The 19273-nt window shown below is 39.3% G+C and overlaps 2 protein-coding genes across 4 annotated transcripts in view; both read right to left on the bottom strand.

Moving 5' to 3' along the window:
* The window catches only part of LOC132679611 (olfactory receptor 9A4-like), a 100120-nt gene that overhangs the window by 46065 nt on the left and 34782 nt on the right, over nt 1-19273 (bottom strand). The gene's annotated exons all lie outside the window — the stretch shown is intronic.
* Nucleotides 2704-3648, bottom strand: LOC132675976 (olfactory receptor 9A1-like). Its single transcript, XM_060628167.1, has one exon. It carries the CDS (start codon nt 3646-3648, stop codon nt 2704-2706), a length of 945 nt encoding a protein of 314 aa, XP_060484150.1.

Raw genomic sequence — 19273 nt, 5'->3', positions numbered from 1 at the left:
CACATTGTTGTGTGACCGTCACCACCCTCCATCTCCAGAACACTTTAGCATCCTAAGCTGACACTTGGCCCCCATTAATTAGTAACTCCCATTTCCTCCTTCCCCAACCCCTGCTGCTCACTATTCTACTTTCTGTCTCTAGGAACTGGACTATTCTAGGTACCTCACATAAACGGAAACATACAATATTTTCCCTTTTATATTCACTTTCTTTCATTTAGCAATATTTTCAAGGGTCATCTATACGACAGCATGGATCAGAATTTCATTGTTTTTTAAGTCTGAATAAAATTCCATTGTACGCATATACCACCTTTTGTTTACACATTCATCTGTTTCCTCATCTGTGGAGCGGCTTTTGGGTCACTTCCACTTTTTGGCAATTGTAAGGAATGCTGCCATGATTGTCAATAAAGCTTCTGTTCCCTCTTGCTTTGGAGTCTTAAGAATTCTTAATACCAAGTTATATGAATGTTTTGGTATAAAAGCAAGTGTTCACATACAGCATGTGAACAGGAAAATCTCCAGGGTTGGGGCAGCGGCCCTGATTCAGAGTCTAAATAAGGAACACAGTTTCTGACTACTGGTGGTGCCCCTGAGAGGGACAGATGACATCAGGCACAGTGCTCAAAAACAATACTGGCTTGTTGGACTGGAGGGATGGCGGTTGCAGGAAAAATGGAGGAGGACTCTAATAGACTAGGATGGCCTGATACACGTAAATGGCCTCTGAGGAGTTGTAAAGCCTACGAGACAATTCTGTACAATGGTACTGACACAATATAAAGATATAAAATGTAAAGGTCAAGCCATTGGTGTGTGCCAGTGAAAGATTCAGGAGCAAGCCTAATGTCACAGAAGAAAGACAAATATTTGCCTACATTTGAAAAGAGCCATAGAGAACAAGTACATGAGAGGGAGGAAAGAACAGGGATTGACCTCTTACCATCAAAGAACCCCTACTCAACCCCATGGTCAGGCAGAAAATTTACAATCATATACAAATGCAAGGAGTCCTAGATCTCAGGGTTTTAATAATCTAACTATAGATTGAACACAGTCCCAATCAATAGCCCAGCAAGCACTTTGTAGACATCTACAAACTGACTCCAAAATTTATATGGAAAGAGAATGACAAGAGAATAGCCAAAATAGTTATGAAAAAGAAGAGTCAATTTTCATATCATTTATTTATATCATATATTAATCAACCCACCTACATACATATAATCTTCTAATATGCGTGCACACTGATGCACCAATTTGAATCCAGTGCCACATGGCTAATTCTAGCCTTCTCCTCTTGCTTCTCTGTAACATACCCATCCACAGTGACAGACCTGGCTCCCACCAGTTGTTATCTTTATTTGTTCACCTGTAGTATACAGGTATAGCAATTGCAGAATTGTTAACTCATACTCTCAGTGGGAAACAACTTTATTAACAATACTATTATGATCATGCTCAGTTCCACTCTTAGTCTTACAGATTCCAGTCAAAACACTATTTTTCAGTTATGTATGTCACATCCTTTTTTCCCAGTCCCTTCAGTGAGTTCACAACATACATGTATAATGTTGGGAAGGAAGTTTCATGTACACAGTCTTTGACCCCTGCTTAGCCACATAAGAATGGCAGAAATATTGACAATGGTGGTGTGAAAGGAGAGAGGCCAGGATGGGACAATAAAGGAATTGAGATGCGGACGAGGAAACTCACTGTAGAGTTGGAAGACAGCTTGGCAAAGTTGGTCCTTGTAAGGGGGGGAGGAGGAAGGGAACCTAGAAATGTAGCTGAGAGAGAAGGGATGCCCTGTGTCAGGATTGACCAATGTGAGGACTATGGGGAGAAGTGACCAGGAGCTGCCATTTTTCTGCCCTCCATGCACACCTGCTTCAGCCCAGGGACACAGCAAGATCAGCTCACCCTTGTCACTTCAATTCCCAAAACTAGCCAGTTCCCCTCCCACATTTGGGGCTGGTGTTACAATGAGAGTCAATGACAGATGAGAAAATACTTCTTTCCAAAACCCTCCCTCTTCACTCTGAGAAAGTCTACCAATTGTAGATGTGCATGAATTAACACACATTTAGCCCTGAGGTTGGGAGGTGTCAGGACTATGGAGTGAGTTCACTCTCACAACTGTCAGTTGAGAACTACAGGGAGGTACAGTCCCCGTTGAACCTTGGAGCAGGAACCTCAGGAAAAGGTTGTACATGAGGCTGGACTTGGGGTCACTTACAGAAGAAACAGAAGGTCTTTAGGCAGTGAAAATATCATCAAATCACAGGACAAAATATGGGAAAATGACCCTAGTACCTACAATCAAACACATAGCTCAGCGACCATGGAGTGAATTATGCTTTTCCTTGCTTTTCCCAGTCAGAGTTGAGAGTTCTAAAAAAACCCATATTTTGTACATTTACACCTGTTAAATTTATATTGTAAGATGTATCATAAGTATAGAAGAGTGTATAAACATATATATCCAGTTAAAAAATAATAATGTGATCTCCCATGTAGGAATCATCTAATTATAAATTGGAGAACCAGCCATGTTTTAAAATTCCTATGAAAAATTTTTAGAATTCCTTTGTGCATCACAAACTATTTGATGATGAAAATTATCATTTCAGGTTGAATTAGTGTTTTGAGATTACTCAGGTCCATGATGATGAGTTCATTATTGTCCTTAGGACACAGCTAATCCTTGAGGAGTTGATAGCAGCGTTTCATGACATCTCGAAAGGCCTCTATGAATTTGTCATTCCGGAGGGTGAAGATGAATGGGTTCAGGAAAGGGGTCACCACTAAAACCATCAGTGACGCTACCCTGTTGTACTCAGCTGCCTGCGTTTGCTTGGGTTTCACATAGAGGAACAAGCAGGTACCATAGCCAATCACAACAAAGGTGAAGTGAGAGGCACAAGTAGAGAAAGCTTTCCTCCGGCCCGAGGCTGAGGGGATCTTGAGGATGGTAGAGATGATGTAGGTGTAGGAGATGATTGTAGGGATCAAAGAACCAACAATAATGAATATAGCCATTAAAAAAAGGATAAACTCTGTGAAAAGGCTATCATCACAGGATAGTTTGAGCAGTTGCCCTCGGTCACATAAAAAATGGTCTATCACATTTGATTTGCAGAAGGTAAGCTGAAATGTGGCATAGACTGGCCAGATTTGAAATAGAAACCCAAACACCCATGACACAATGACCACCCAGATGCAGGTGTGGCTGTCCATAATGATGTTGTACCTCAAAGGGTTACAGACAGCCACGTAACGGTCCACAGCCATTGCTCCAATTAATACTAACTCCGACGTACCCAAAGAAAGGTACAAATATAATTGTGCACTACAGGCTGTCAAAGACATTGCCTGCATCCCTGGAAGCAGCAGCCCCCAGAGCATTAAGGGGACAGCAACCGATGTGATCAGGATCTCTAGGACTGAGAGGTGGCCAAGGAAGAAATACATGGGGGACTGCAGACGTTTATCAACACAGACAATCACAATGATGACCATGTTCCCCATGGCTGTCACTGAGTAGAGAAAGAAGAAAGTGGCAAAAAGAATATCGTGTAGTTCTTTGGAGCCATGGAAGCCAAGTAGATAAAATTCAGTGGCGCTAGAATAATTCTTCAACATTTAGTCCTGTGCTCTTGTTCTTTATGGAATCTAGGGAACAAAGGAGAGTTCACATCCTTCTAATTTCACAGGACTAAAGCTATCCCAGGTGGAGGAAATATCATCTCTGCTCTTAGGCTGCATCATGACCAAGTGGGTTCATCTTCCACTATTTGCTGTACAAGGTTGATGTTGAATGTTTTATGAAGAAAATACATATGAAAATAAACATATATATGCAAGAAGATGAGCAATAACACCACAGCCGAGGCTTGAAAGCCCACCCACCCCTGTAGGCACTCTTGTCTTTCAATTCATCATCATCCTGCCTCCATCTCTGCTCTGACCTGCCACCCTGTCCAGTTCCCTGACCACAGTGTGTTCATTTATGCTACCAATGCTTCCACCCTAAATGCCCTACGATTTCTTCTCTGCCTCTTACGTCCATGTCATACAAAATCTTACCAATTCCACCCAGATACGTTTACATATTTCCTTCATCTCCTCTGAATGTGGGCTCCATTTAACTTCTGTTCACTTACAGTTCTTGCTTCAGCTACCTTTATCATCATTTCAGCCCATCAGTAGAGCCAGCCGGCAGGGTGGTGGGTCTACCCAGAAAACTGTCATAAGATAACAGCTATTTTGAAACAAAGCATGGAGTCTTTCCCTGACTTCTGGGGAGCTGACTCCCTGAAGTGGATTATCCACTTTTTTCCTCCTTATTCTTATCATGAACGCCATCTGTCTCTCATTTTGGCGACTGTTCTTCCTGGTAGGAAGAACCTCATTAGCTTCCAGTTGGAAACTTGTAGCTCTGAGATTGTTCCTTCTGCCACCAGAGGACACCAGGGAGTAGGGGTCCAGAGGAGTAAAGAGGGGGCTGGGACTTTTATCCCCAACTCCCATCTGTCCTGTATAATCTCCACCCTGGCACCAGGGGACAAGAAAACAAGCAACACCCTCTGCCTTCCTCATGTCTCAAATCTCTAGTTTCAGCAAGGAGATAAGACCTCCCAAAAGGCAGTCTGTGTCTATTTCCAACCAGCCATGGTCTGCATCCTATAGAGAACCTTGGAGAAGTCCCCAGAGATTATCTGCTGTCTGTGTCCTCCTGTTTTCTCCAGAGACCTACAAATATGGAAAAGTGTCAGAAAACACCCAAAAGGCTCACACTGATCTGGTCAGTAAATCTGGGCTCCTTCCCTCACATATGCAGGTCATTGCTCAAATGTCTCCAACCCATGGGCCCTCTCCAATCATCCTCTCTAAAACAGCAAAAGTGCCTCACATTTTACCCTCTTATTTGGTGGGATTTTCTTCTTACTGGCTCTCATCAATAGCTGATATTGAAGCACTTTTGTCTTTCTTGTTCACTCTCCATCTCCAGTGCCAAGAACAGAGTCTGACACAGGGTAAGTATGCGCTCTTTTAATATTTATTCGAAACATTTGTTCAAACGTGTCAGTGAATGAGCAAAAACTATCCACCCTGATCTGCTTTTCCTCTTGTTATAAAATAGTCTCTCTTCACTCTTTACTAAGGCATTGTCTGGTCAAGCTGTGGTCCTCTCCCTGGAGATCCCCTACACAATGGCCAGATTACAAAAACAAGAAATAAGGACAAATGAGAGAGCAGAGTCTTAGGTCATAGCAGAGAGCTGTGTCTATCACAAGTACCGAAAAGAGCTGAATATGCTCTCTGCTGTGGAGGGAGGATTTGATTTGAGCTCCTCCATTATGCGGCTCCCCTAGCCTACTGTTCATGCTCCAGGGAAGGTGTCCTCATTTTAGACAGCAATGAAGCCCAGAACTTCCCTTGCTGATCCTCTCTTACTCTCCTTCGCAGAGGGGAGCCCCTAGCAGACACTCACCTCTAGAGAAAGAGACTGACCTGGAAAATCCTACAGCTCTCCAGGGATCAGCCCAGGCTACCTCCTGCCTGACTAGGGCAGAGCATGCACTGTGGCCCAGGGAAAGCTGCTGCTGTCCTCACTCTCAGTGCAAGAGAAAACTGTCTTCATATGAGCACTTAAGGAAAAGTCCAGTGATAACAGTGCTGTGGAAGCCCTGTTGTCTCCTCTGTCTCTCTCTCTCCTTCTTTCCTTCTACTGTCTGTCCCCAAGGGGAGTTATTCTCTAAGAAACTACATTTGTCAAGTTCAGAGAAACCCTGGGGATGCAGTCAAGGAAAAGCCAGAAAAACTTTCACCCTTCCCTCCTGAGGCTAATCAAGTTTTTAGAACATGGGCAAGTTTTGTGTAATGATGTAGGTCATTACAAACTTGGAATCTCCTAGTCAGGAGTTTCTTAACACCCAGGCTGCCTTGTACCCAGACCTCAAGTCTTGGTAATCATCAGATAGTCTGAGCCCTAAACAGCCAACCCCTGCTCTGTTTTGTGCCACTACCTCATTACAATTAGTCCCGTGAGAGGCTGAGCGACCCGTGAGCAGAAAACACCGCAAATGGTTCCAAGACACTTGCCAAAAACCAAGTGGCCAACAAATAGCTCTCTGCTGACAGCTCAGAGCCTGGAGCCTACTTCAGATTCTGTGTCTCCTTCTCTCTCTGCCCCTCCCCCACTTGTGCTCTGTCTTTATCAAAAATAAATAAATGTGTAAAAAAATTTTTTTTAATAAAAATTAAAAAAGATGTTCACAGCGGTTTAATTCATTATAACAACTGACACAAAATAAACACCCATCAATAAGAGAATGATAGTCATTCCTCCTCATTCACAGATTCCATACTTATAAATTCATCTACTCGCTGAAGTTTATTTTTAACTGCAAAATCAGTGTTTGCGGCACTTGCAAGGTCATTTGTTTCAAGCCATACATTTTATATCTGTGGTCCTAAAATCTGGAACTTTCCCAGTTCAATTCTTCTTAACGAAAATAAAGTCTTGTCTCTTCCAGCTGTTGGGGGGGGGGGGGGGTGGAAGGTCCATAGAGCGAACTGGGTAGCCTGGGTAGCCAGCCGACACAGGGAGCTCCCAGGATGTGGCACTTGCCATTTTAAAACTGGGACCGCCCTGGGGTGCCTGGGTGGCTCAGTAGGTTGAGCGTCCGACTTCGGCTTGGGTTATGATCTTGCAGGTCATGGGTTCAAGCCCCACGTCAGGCTCTGTGCTGACAGCTCAGAAGCCTGGAGCCTGCTTCAGATTTTGTGTCTCCCTCTCTCTGCCCCTTCTCCACTCATGCTCTGTCTCTCTCTCTCATAGATGAATAAATGTTAAAAAAAAATTTTAATAAAAAAATAAAACTGGGACAGCCCTTGGCAAAGTGAGATAAGCAGCACCCTGCCTGTGAAACAGATATTTCCTTGGCTACTCAGAAAATGCAAGGGACTCTTGGTGCCCAATGGCTGTATACACAAACTTTTAACCAATACCCCCATTTTAATTCCTCACCCTCACCTTCCATGGTTGATCGTTTTAACAGTTCTGTTGAGGAAACGCAATTGCTGGGGGGGTGGGGGGGGCTGCTGTTATTGTTTCCTTTGCAAAAACTTCATTTGTATTACATAGTCTTGTTACCTTGAAAACACTTCTCTCTGCTTCCCCTCATCAAAAATAATTCACAAAATATCATCCATTGTACCATTTTCCACATTCTCTTTGCCCCTGTTAATTACCTTATTTTTTTGTATTCTCATAATGCCTCTTAATATAGTTAGGGGAGGAAGGGAAAATGAATGATCAGTTGATCATAAACAGAAAGTCAGGCTACTTATTTCTTCTTTTCTCTAGAACTTAACCGTAGCATCTTAAAGGAAGGGTTAGTTGTCTGCTTGTCAGTTACCTTGGTCCTCCCCGATGCTTTCTCCCCTATCTTCTGGCCCTGGACTTATTCTCTTTAATTTTTATTTATTTATTTTGAGAGAGAAAGAGAGAGGGATGGGGGAGAGAAAGAGAGGAGAGAGAGAATTCTAAGCAGACTCTGTCAGTGCAGAGCCTGCCGTGGGGCTCAATCTCACGAACCATGACATCACGTCCTAAGCCAAAACCAAGAATCAGAAGCTTCACTGACTGAGCCACCCAGGCACCACTGGCCCTGGACTTATTAGGGCATTCATATAGAGTGAACATGGTCCAATGTGGACTAGAGGAAGAATGAACTAGGGCTGTGTTTTGGTGAAGAGAGAGGAATAAGGGTCGAAAAAAGGGCAGATTTAGGAGAGATGCCTTCTCTGAGCTCTCTCTTTTGCTTAGGGAGTCATGGGGAGGATGCTTGTTTGAATAGCTCAGATCACAGAGCCTTGGAAAATATCCTGTTTTCTTGGTCTAGACTGAGCTTGGAAAAAGGGTCAGGATTAGGAAAGTAGAAAAAAAGAACAGTTATAAATAGGTCTTAAATAGCTCAAGGAACCAAGCTAGGTCACTTCCGAAGTTAATGCCATTTCACTATAACTGGACAAGAGGCACCCCTCACAATCTGTAACACAGATCTCACAGAGCAGGGCTACCCTCTGATCAAGGTTGCTGGTGTCACACTGGAGGTGGAGAGACTGGTTACACTCCAGTGTGTGGGCACGTGCATGCATGCGTACACATGAACACATCATAGAAACACAACTTATGGATGTCGATCTCTAGCAAATATATAGCTGTTTAACCCTTAATTAAAAGGTGTCTCCAAGTGACACTGGACAGTAAGGTGGAGATTTCTCCATCTTTGAGCATGTGTAAGTGTTGGAAATCATCTCTAAACTAGGAAAACATTTTTCTCCACCTGAAAAGTTTTTTTGTACTGGCTCACAAGGGACTAATTAATTTCCTCACTTGAAAACTTTGTAAGGCATGAAAGCAATTATCTCCTTCCTAGATGGCATTCACCTTCACTCAGCTCCTACTAATATATCAGGGCACAAAATCACTCAGAATTTTATCTTTAGGGACTCTCCACTGCAACTCTCCACCCACTTAATCATGCCTCTCCTCCCATCACAAATCAACCACAGAAAGTTCTTTTTTTTTTTTTTTTCTTACTCTCCCCTTCTAAAGTGATTTAATTGTTGACTTCTGGGTTTTAGGAACTTGGTTTAGGATAAAGTAATTACCCCAGCATCAGCACCATCACAGAGGAACAACCCTGTCTCAGGTTTAAATTTTAAAAATGAGGGGATGCCTAGGTGGCTCAGTTGGTTGGTGTCTGACCTTGACTCAGGTCATGATCTCACAGCTTATAGGTTTGAGCTCCACGTCAGGCTCTGTGCTGACAGCTCAGAGCCTGCAGCCTTCTTCAGATTCTGTGTCTCCCTCTCTCTCTGCCCCTCCCCTGCTCACATGCTGTCTTTCTCTCAAAAATGAATAAACATCAAAAAAAATTTTTTTTAATTTTTAAATGAGGTTATTTATAAAATAAAATTTATCAGGCCATTATTAGATATTTTCCTAATCTTGAGGCCTGGAGGACCCTGCTAAAGGAGTATTTAATATTTAATGAAGTGTTTGCCATTAATTTCTAAAGACCTTTTTCCTTGGTAACTATTTTCCATATCCCATTTCTGGAGATAGAGTTCTGAGGGTTAGAACCTGAGAATGCTTGACTTGCTATTTGTCTTTCTCTGACTTACTTTACTTAGCATAATATACTCTAGTTCCATCCACATTGTTACAAATGGCAAGATTTCATTCCTTCTGATCACTGAGCAATATTCCATTGATTATATACACCACATCTTCTTTATCCATTCATCACTCGATGGACATTTGGGCTCTTTCCATACTTTGGCTATTGTTGGTAATTTACCATTTTTGTATCCCCTGGATAAATACCTAGTAGTGCAATTCCTGGGTTATGGGGTAGTTCTATTTTTAATTTTTTGAGGAACCTCCATACTGTTTTCCACAGTGGCTGCATCAGTTTGCATTCCCACCAACAGTGCAAAAGGGTTCCTCTTTCTCCGCATCCTGGCCAACACCTGTTGTTTCCTGAGTTGTTCATTTAAGCCACTCAATACATTTTAACACTTAAAGCACATCTCAATGCGGACTAAACACATTTCAACTGCCCAAAAGATAGTGGTAATAGCTACAAAAGGTAGTAGTACAATGTGGGTACAATCTTTTAAGAACAAATTCATTTTTACCTTCTCCAACGTCTACAACAATCTCTTCCTCCACTAAGTCAGTCAGAGAAAGACAAATATCATATGATTTCACTCATATATGGAATTTATGAAACACAACAGATGAACATAGGGAAGAAAAGATATGATAAAAACAGAGAGGGAGGCAAACCATAAGAGACTCTTAAATACAGAGAACAACTAGAGGGTTGCTGGTAGGGTGTTGGGTGGGAGGATGGGCTAGATGGGCAATGGGTATTAAGGAGGGCACTTGTTGGAATGAGCACCAGGTGTTATAAATAAGTGATGAGTCACTGGGTTCTACCCTGAAACTAATACTACACCTTATGTTAACTAACTTGAATTTAAATAAATTTAAAAAAATAAAATAAAAAGAACTCTTGACTTGAATAGGCTATACCAAATCTTTCAGTTTCCATAACCTCATTAGGATTAGAAGAAAGGGTGTCTTGAAAATTGGGAAAAAGTCTGTCCTGGAAAGATTGAGCCATAGATTCTTTGGTGTCCTTACACTTTCTCTTGATTTAACAGGGACCATGGGTGTACGTAATATAATGTGAGCGACTCTGGGATGGGGTTTGCAGTGAGGCATCTAGCAGCTTGCTAGATGGAATCCTTGGATTCGTTTCACAGTGTCTCTTTTAAAACCCAAAGAGCAGAGTTGATTTTTCAATTCCTTATCTGACTGATTGATGGTGAGCACAGCACAGAGACTACTTATGTCATCTATTCACTACTCTTCCGCAAGAGTAGCCTAAAATGGCTTGCTGGGGTTTCGTCTTCTGGACCACGATGCTTCCCATATGCTTCACCTGCATCCTGGTTAGCGATGGTACCTACTATGCTCACAGTGCAGAGCAAAAACTTTATGTTGAATAAGGACATTCTCCTACATAACAAGAGTCCCATTATCACATATGAGAAGACTAACCTTAATTCAGTAATATAAAATGTATAGTCCATATTGAAATTTTCCAAAATTTCCCCCAATATATTTATACCTTTTTTTTTTAAAATCAAAGATCCTCTTAAGGTTCGTTTGATTATTTTGTCTTTTAAATTTGTTTTAATTGATCACATTTTCTCTGATAATTTCTAGCTTTTTATTTTATTTTAGGTTTTTGTTGTCATTGTTGTCCTTTGCTTCCTCTTCTCAATATCACTTATTTTCACAAAATATAGTCCTCCTTGAGTACCCTGTAATTCAGTCTTTGGTTGAGATGATTTTGACTTTTTTCAACTTCTTGAATTTACTTAATAGTTCTTCACAATCTGTTTTCTTGTCCATTTCTATTCTGAGGGTTAAGTTTTCTAATTTCCAGTGTTGTTTCATATTTGTAAATGCCTCTGAATTATGATTAATTCATGTTGAAAATTTATTTTACAGAAGCAGCATTGCCAGTTAGAGTACAGTGGTTATACACAGTTCTTTTGGTCTTTAGCCCTGGAGTTTTTAGTCAAAATACTGTTTTCCAAAGTTGCATAGGACTTGCTTAGAACTATGCTGATATCCAAAGTTTCCTTGGTCCTTTTACACCAACCTCTTCAGTAAGCCCGTATCACACATTCATATCACAGTAAATTCTTTTGTCTGCATTCCGTACTGGGATCCCCCAAACTCCTGGTTGATTTTTTTTCAATTTGTATACATTATAGTTCACTTTATATACTGTAAACTCCGATGAGTTTGACAAAATAATGTATCCACCACTATAGTGCCAAACAGATTCATTCCATTGCTCCCGAATTCCCTGCATTTCCCTAGTCATTGTCCCCTTACTTCTCCTAAAGAGATATGTATCCACTTATCTATTCTCCATCCCTTGTAGTTTTTCCTTTTTGCATAATGTCATTAGAATTGAATCATACAACATGTAGCCTTTTGTTCTGGCTTCTTTCCTTTGGCAAAATGCATTTAAGATTTTTTTCATGTTATTATGTGAGTTATTAGCTCATCCCTGTTTATTGCTAAATAGTATTCACATTGTATGGACGGATCATAGTTTGTTCATCTATTCACCTACTGAGAAACACTGTGGTCGTTTCCAATTATGACTAAAGTTTCTATAAACGTTTGTGCACAAGGTTTTGTGTGGAAGTAAATTTTCCATTCATTTTGGAGGCACAATTTCTGGGTTGTATGCTAAGTCTATCTTTAACTTTATAAGATGTTGCCAAACTGCCTTCCAAAGTGGTTGTGACATTCTGCATTTCAAGCAGCAATGAATGAGCATTTCTGATTTTTTATATATCCTCTCTAACATGTGGAAATGTCAGGGTTTTTTTTTTTTAATTTTTAGCTATTCTAGTAGGTATACAGTGGTATCTCATTGTTGTTTTAATTTGCATTCACCTATCACAAATGATGTTAAACATCTTTTCATACTCTAAGTTGCCATCCTTATATCTTCTCTGGCATGCATGTGTTCAGATCATTTCCCCATTTTGGGGGCTGTTTGTTTCTTAGTGTTAAGTTTTAAATGTTTTATTTTGGGGGGCACCTGGGTGTCTCAGTTGGTTAAGTATCCCTTGATTTAAGCTCAGGTCATGATCTCATGGTTCCCGAGATAGAGCCCCATGTCAGGCTCTGTGCTGACAACATGGAGCCTACTTGGGATTCTCTCTTTCCCTCTTTCTCTGCCCCCCACCCATTCACATTCTCTCTCTCTCTCTCTCTTTCTCTCTCTCAAAAATAAATAAATAAACTTTTTAAAAAGGAAATAAATTCTTCCAACAGCCTGAGGGAGCTCAAAAGCAGATATTAAAAAACTAAGTTTTATTTTTCATGTATGTATTCTGGATACACATATCAATTATCATATCTGTGAGTTTTCAAATACTTGCACCAGTCTGTGCCTAATCTTTTCATTCTATTCACAGTGACTTTAGCACAGTAAAACGTTTCAACTTGATAAACTTCAATTTTTCATTCTCTTCTTTCATGGATGATGCTTTCGGTGTTGTACCTAAAAACTCACCACCAAACGCAAGGTCATGCAGATTTTCTCCTAGAAGTTTCATAGTTTTGCATTTACATTTAGGTAATTTTAGATAATTTTTATGTAAAGTGCAAGGTATGTGTTGAGGCTCATTTTACCACATAGAGACAGCCAATTTTTCCAGCAGTATTTTTGGAAAAGATTAACATTTCTTTATTGAATTTCCTTTGAAACTTTGTCAAGAATAAGTTGTATTTGCTTAGGTCTATTTCTGGGCTCTCTATTATCTTCCATTAATCTGTCTATTGTCTTTCCAATACTATACTGTGTTGATCAATATAACTCCATGGAAAACCTTGAAATCGGATAATATGAGTCCTCTGAATTTTTACAATTGCTTTGGCTATTCTACTCCTTTGCATTTCCTTATAAATTGTATAATCATTTTGTCAATATCTACATAAAAGCCTGCTAGAATTTATTTGGGATTGCAATGAACCTATAGAATGAAATTGGAAAGAATTAACATCATAACAATATTGAGTCTTCCAATCCATACTCATTGTATACTTTTGCATTTACTTGGAGCTTTCATTGGTGATTCATAGTTTTCCACTACAGATTCTGAACATATTTTATTAGATTTATATCTAAGAACTTCGCTTCTTTGTTGCTATCAAAAATTGTATTACTTCTTATATTTCAATTATAATTGTTGTTAATACATAGGAAAACAATTGACTTTCGCATAATGACTTTGTATCCTGAGACTTTGCTAAAATCACTTATTACTTTCAAGACGTTTTTTGGTAGATTCTTAGGGGATTTCTACATAGACAATCATGTCATCTGTGAATAAAGACAAATTTTTCTTTTTTTACATTCCATATGCCCTTTATTTTGTTATCTCACGTAACCACATTAGCTAGGACTTCCAGTACAATATTAAATAGGAGTAGTGAGAGAGGACATCCTTGCCTTGTTCCCAACCTTAGCAGGGGAGAAGGCATTCAGTCTGTCCCCACTATAGAAGATGTTAGCAGTAGGGTTTTTGTTTTAGTACCCCATATTGAAAGTTTTATAATGAATGGTTGTTGAATTTGTCAAAGGCTCTTTCTATACTAATATGATCATATTTTTTTCTTTTTTAATCTATTTATATGATTAATTATATTGATTAATTGTTGAATCCTGAAACAATCATATATCTTGGAATGAAATCTACTTGTTTGTGATATGTTATTCTTTTTATGTGTTGCTGGATGGGATTTGCTAAAATGGCGTTGAGGTTTCAGTGCCTGCATTCATAAGAGATAATGTTGTAAACTTTTGTTGCTCTGTATGGTTTTTATATTAATGTAATGCTGGCCTCATTAAATGATTTGGGAGTGTCAATGAAATGTCAATTAAAATCCTCAGGACATTTGTTCATAACATAGACACACACACACACACACACACACACACACACAATCTACACACAAATGCAAAATTATTTTAAACTCATATGTTAAGAGTTTGGAGATAGTCAAGAATAGCCAAATTAGTTCTAATGAAAAAGGAGATTGGATAAGGCCTACTAATAGTAATATTTATTATAAATCTGTATGGGGTCTGTACTATAAGCATAAACCAATACATCATATAAATAAAATAGCTCAGAAACAGACCCATGAAATAAAAGCACTCCTTATAAGACAGTATGACGTCTCAAATCAATGTGGAAAGGCCTGATTTTTCAATAAACTGTACTGTAACAACCGATTATCTATATAGGAATAAAACATTAGATCTCTATTATTTCTTAACCTCACTTGTTTCTTCCATCTTTTGTTCAGTCCTAACTACCACCTCCTTAGGCAAACAAGCCTCACTCCCAGAATCCCTACTTGGAAGAGACAAGCAAATTCCCTATCCCTATCTCACTTCAAAGGACTCTTCAGAGCACAATTTCTCCAGAAAACCTGACCACAATTATGCTGCACAGCCAAGACCCATCACAAAACAGTAGTCAGCATGGTATTTATCACACTGCATTGTTTACCATCCTTTTCTGTCTAATTTCTTATACTTTTGCTCTACTCAGATTATAGCCTCCTAAATAAGTCTTTAGAGGCTAATCCTTGCCTAAGGCTCATGATTTGTAGAGAATGTAGGTTATCACTAACCTTTTGCCTGTCCCAAAATTAATAATCATTTGTTTAAAAAATATAAATGTCTAACTCCAAAAATTAAAACTATTAGAATATATACAAGACTTTTTTCAATTATTTTTTATTCAAGTATAATTAACACACAGTGTTACACTGGTTTCAGGTAGACAATATAATTATTCAATAATTCTACACATTTTTCAGTGCTCATCATGATAAGCATCCTCTTAATCCCCTTTATCTATTTCACCCATCCCCCTAGCCACCTCCCCTCTGGTAACCACCAGTTTGTTCTCTATTTAGGACAATACTTTTCTGTTTGTCTCTTTTTTTCTTTTTCATTTGTTTTGTTTCTTAAATTCCACATACGAGTGAAATCACATGGTATTTGTCTTTCTCTGACTGTCTTATTTCACTTTGCATTATACTCTCTAGCTCCATCCACATCATTACAAACAAAAGATTCCATTCTTTTTTTGTGGCTGGGTAATATTCCACTATATATAACCACATCCTCATTAGCCATTCACCGATCAGTGGACACTTGGACTGCTTCCATATCTTGGCTATTGTAAATAATGTTGCAATAAACATGGGGATACATATGTCTTTTCAAAGTAGTGTTTTCAATTCCTTCAAGTAAATGCCCAGTTGTAAAATTCCTGGATCATATAGTAATTCTGTTTTTAATTTTTTGAGGAATTTCCATACTGACTTCCACAGTGGCTGCACCGTAGAAGACCTTTTTAATCATTTCATTTTAATATAAAACATGAATACAGAAAGACCACACTGAACATACATATAGCTTAATAAATTATGAGGTGAATACCCTTATAAACCACCACCCAGATCAAGAAATAGAGATTTGTTTTTTGTTTTTTGTTTTTTTTTTTTTTTTTTTTGGTCAGGAATTTTTTATTTGTAATTTTATTTTTTTTTTATTTTTTTTTTTTAATATATGAAATTTACTGTCAAATTGGTTTCCATACAACACCCAGTGCTCATCCCAAAAGGTGCCCTCCTCAATACCCATCACCCACCCTGCCCTCCCTCCCACCCCCCATCAGCCCTCAGTTTGTTCTCAGTTTTTAACAGTCTCTTATGCTTTGGCTCTCTCCCACTCTAACCTCTTTTTTTTTTTTTTTCCCTCCCCCATGGGTTTCTGTTATGTTTCTCAGGATCCACATAAGAGTGAAACCATATGGTATCTGTCTTTCTCTGTATGGCTTATTTCACTTAGCATCACACTCTCCAGTTCCATCCATGTTGCTACAAAAGGCCATATTTCATTTTTTCTCATTGCCACGTAGTATTCCATTGTGTATATAAACCACAATTTCTTTATCCATTCATCAGTTGATGGAAATTTAGGCTCTTTCCATAATTTGGCTATTGTTGAGAGTGCCGCTATAAACATTGGGGTACAGGTGCCCCTATGCATCAGTACTCCTGTATCCCTTGGATAAATTCCTAGCAGTGCTATTGCTGGGTCATAGGGTAGGTCTATTTTTAATTTTCTGAGGAACCTCCACACTGCTTTCCAGAGCGGCTGCACCAATTTGCATTCCCACCAACAGTGCAAGAGGGTTCCCGTTTCTCCACATCCTCTCCAGCATCTATAGTCTCCTGATTTCTTCATTTTGGCCACTCTGACTGGCGTGAGGTGGTATCTGAGTGTGGTTTTGATTTGTATTTCCCTGATAAGGAGCGACGTTGAACATCTTTTCATGTGCCTGTTGGCCATCCGGATGTCTTCTTTAGAGAAGTGTCTATTCATGTTTTCTGCCCATTTCTTCACTGGGTTATTTGTTTTTCGGGTGTGGAGTTTGATGAGCTCTTTATCTTTATAGATTTTGGATACTAGCCCTTTGTCCGATGTGTCATTTGCAAATATCTTTTCCCATTCCGTTGGTTGCCTTTTAGTTTTGTTGGTTGTTTCCTTTGCTGTGCAGAAGCTTTTTATCTTCATAAGGTCCCAGTAATTCACTTTTGCTTTTAATTCCCTTGCCTTTGGGGATGTGCCGAGGAAGAGATTGCTACGGCTGAGGTCAGAGAGGTCTTTTCCTGCTTTCTCCTCTAAGGTTTTGATGGTTTCCTGTCTCACATTCAGGTCCTTTATCCATTTTGAGTTTATTTTTGTGAATGGTGTGAGAAAGTGGTCTAGTTTCAACCTTCTGCATGTTGCTGTCCAGTTCTCCCAGCACCATTTGTTAAAGAGACTGTCTTTTTTCCATTGGATGTTCTTTCCTGCTTTGTCAAAGATGAGTTGGCCATACGTTTGTGGGTCTAGTTCTGGGGTTTCTATTCTATTCCATTGGTCTATGTGTCTGTTTTTATGCCAATACCATGCTGTCTTGATGATAACAGCTTTGTAGTAGAGGCTAAAGTCTGGGATTGTGATGCCTCCTGCTTTGGTCTTCTTCTTCAAAATGACTTTGGCTATTCGGGGCCTTTTGTGGTTCCATATGAATTTTAGGATTGCTTGTTCTAGTTTCGAGAAGAATGCTGGTGCAATTTTGATTGGGATTGCATTGAATGTGTAGATAGCTTTGGGTAGTATTGACATTTTGACAATATTTATTCTTCCAATCCATGAGCAGGGAATGTCTTTCCATTTCTTTATATCTTCTTCAATTACCTGCATAAGCTTTCTATAGTTTTCAGCATACAGATCTTTTACATCTTTGGTTAGATTTATTCCTAGGTATTTTATGCTTCTTGGTGCAATTGTGAATGGGATCAGTTTCTTCATTTGTCTTTCTGTTGCTTCATTGTTAGTGTATAAGAATGCAACTGATTTCTGCACATTGATTTTGTATCCTGCAACTTTGCTGAATTCATGTATCAGTTGTAGCAGACTTTTGGTGGAGTCTATCGGATTTTCCATGTATAATATCATGTCATCTGCAAAAAGCGAAAGCTTGACTTCATCTTTGCCAATTTTGATGCCTTTGATTTCCTTTTGTTGTCTGATTGCTGATGCTAGAACTTCCAGCACTATATTAAACAACAGCGGTGACAGTGGGCATCCCTGTCGTGTTCCTGATCTCAGGGAAAAAGCTCTCAGTTTTTCCCCGTTGAGGATGATGTTAGCTGTGGGCTTTTCATAAATGGCCTTTATGATCTTTAAGTATGTTCCTTCTATCCCGACTTTCTCAAGGGTTTTTATTAAGAAAGGGTGCTGGATTTTGTCAAAGGCCTTTTCTGCATCGATTGACAGGATCATATGGTTCTTCTCTTTTTTTTTGTTAATGTGATGTATCACGTTGATCGATTTGCGAATGTTGAACCAGCCCTGCATCCCAGGAATGAATCCCACTTGATCATGGTGAATAATTCTTTTTATATGCTGTTGAATTCGATTTGCTAGTATCTTATTAAGAATTTTTGCATCCATATTCATCAGGGATATTGGCCTGTAGTTCTCTTTTTTTACTGGGTCTCTGTCTGGTTTAGGAATCAAAGTAATCCTGGCTTCATAGAATGAGTCTGGAAGTTTTCCTTCCCTTTCTATTTCTTGGAATAGCTTGAGAAGGATAGGTATTATCTCTGCTTTAAATGTCTGGTAGAACTCCCCTGGGAAGCCGTCTGGTCCTGGACTCTTATTTGTTGGGAGATTTTTGATAACCGATTCAATTTCTTCGCTGGTTATGGGTCTGTTCAAGCTTTCTATTTCCTCCTGATTGAGTTTTGGAAGAGTGTGGGTGTTTAGAAATTTGTCCATTTCTTCCAGGTTGTCCAATTTGCTGGCATATAATTTTTCATAGTATTCCCTGATAATTGTTTGTATCTCTGAGGGATTGGTTGTAATCATTCCATTTTCATTCATGATTTTATCTATTTGGGTCATCTCCCTTTTCTTTTTGAGAAGCCTGGCTAGAGGTTTGTCAATTTTGTTTATTTTTTCAAAAAACCAACTCTTGGTTTCGTTGATCTGCTCTACAGTTTTTTTAGATTCTATATTGTTTATTTCTGCTCTGATCTTTATTATTTCTCTTCTTCTGCTGGGTTTAGGCTGCCTTTGCTGTTCTGCTTCTATTTCCTTTAGGTGTGCTGTTAGATTTTGTATTTGGGATTTTTCTTGTTACTTGAGATAGGCCTGGATTGCAATGTATTTTCCTCTCAGGACTGCCTTCGCTGCATCCCAAAGCGTTTGGATTGTTGTATTTTCATTTTCGTTTGTTTCCATATATATTTTAATTTCTTCTCTAATTGCCTGGTTGACCCACTCATTCGTTAGTAGGGTGTTCTTTAACCTCCATGCTTTTGGAGGTTTTCCAGACTTTTTCCTGTGGTTGATTTCAAGCTTCATAGCATTGTGGTCTGAAAGTATGCATGGTATAATTTCAATTCTTGTAAACTTATGAAGGGCTGTTTTGTGACCCAGTATATGATCTATCTTGGAGAATGTTCCATGTGCACTCGAGAAGAAAGTATATTCTGTTGCTTTGGGGTGCA

This window comes from Panthera onca, chromosome A2 (assembly GCF_046562875.1).
Source record: "Panthera onca isolate mPanOnc1 chromosome A2, mPanOnc1 haplotype 2, whole genome shotgun sequence".
In the NCBI taxonomy this organism is placed as follows: Eukaryota; Metazoa; Chordata; class Mammalia; order Carnivora; family Felidae; genus Panthera; species Panthera onca.
This window is presented reverse-complemented; position numbering and strand designations above follow the sequence as displayed.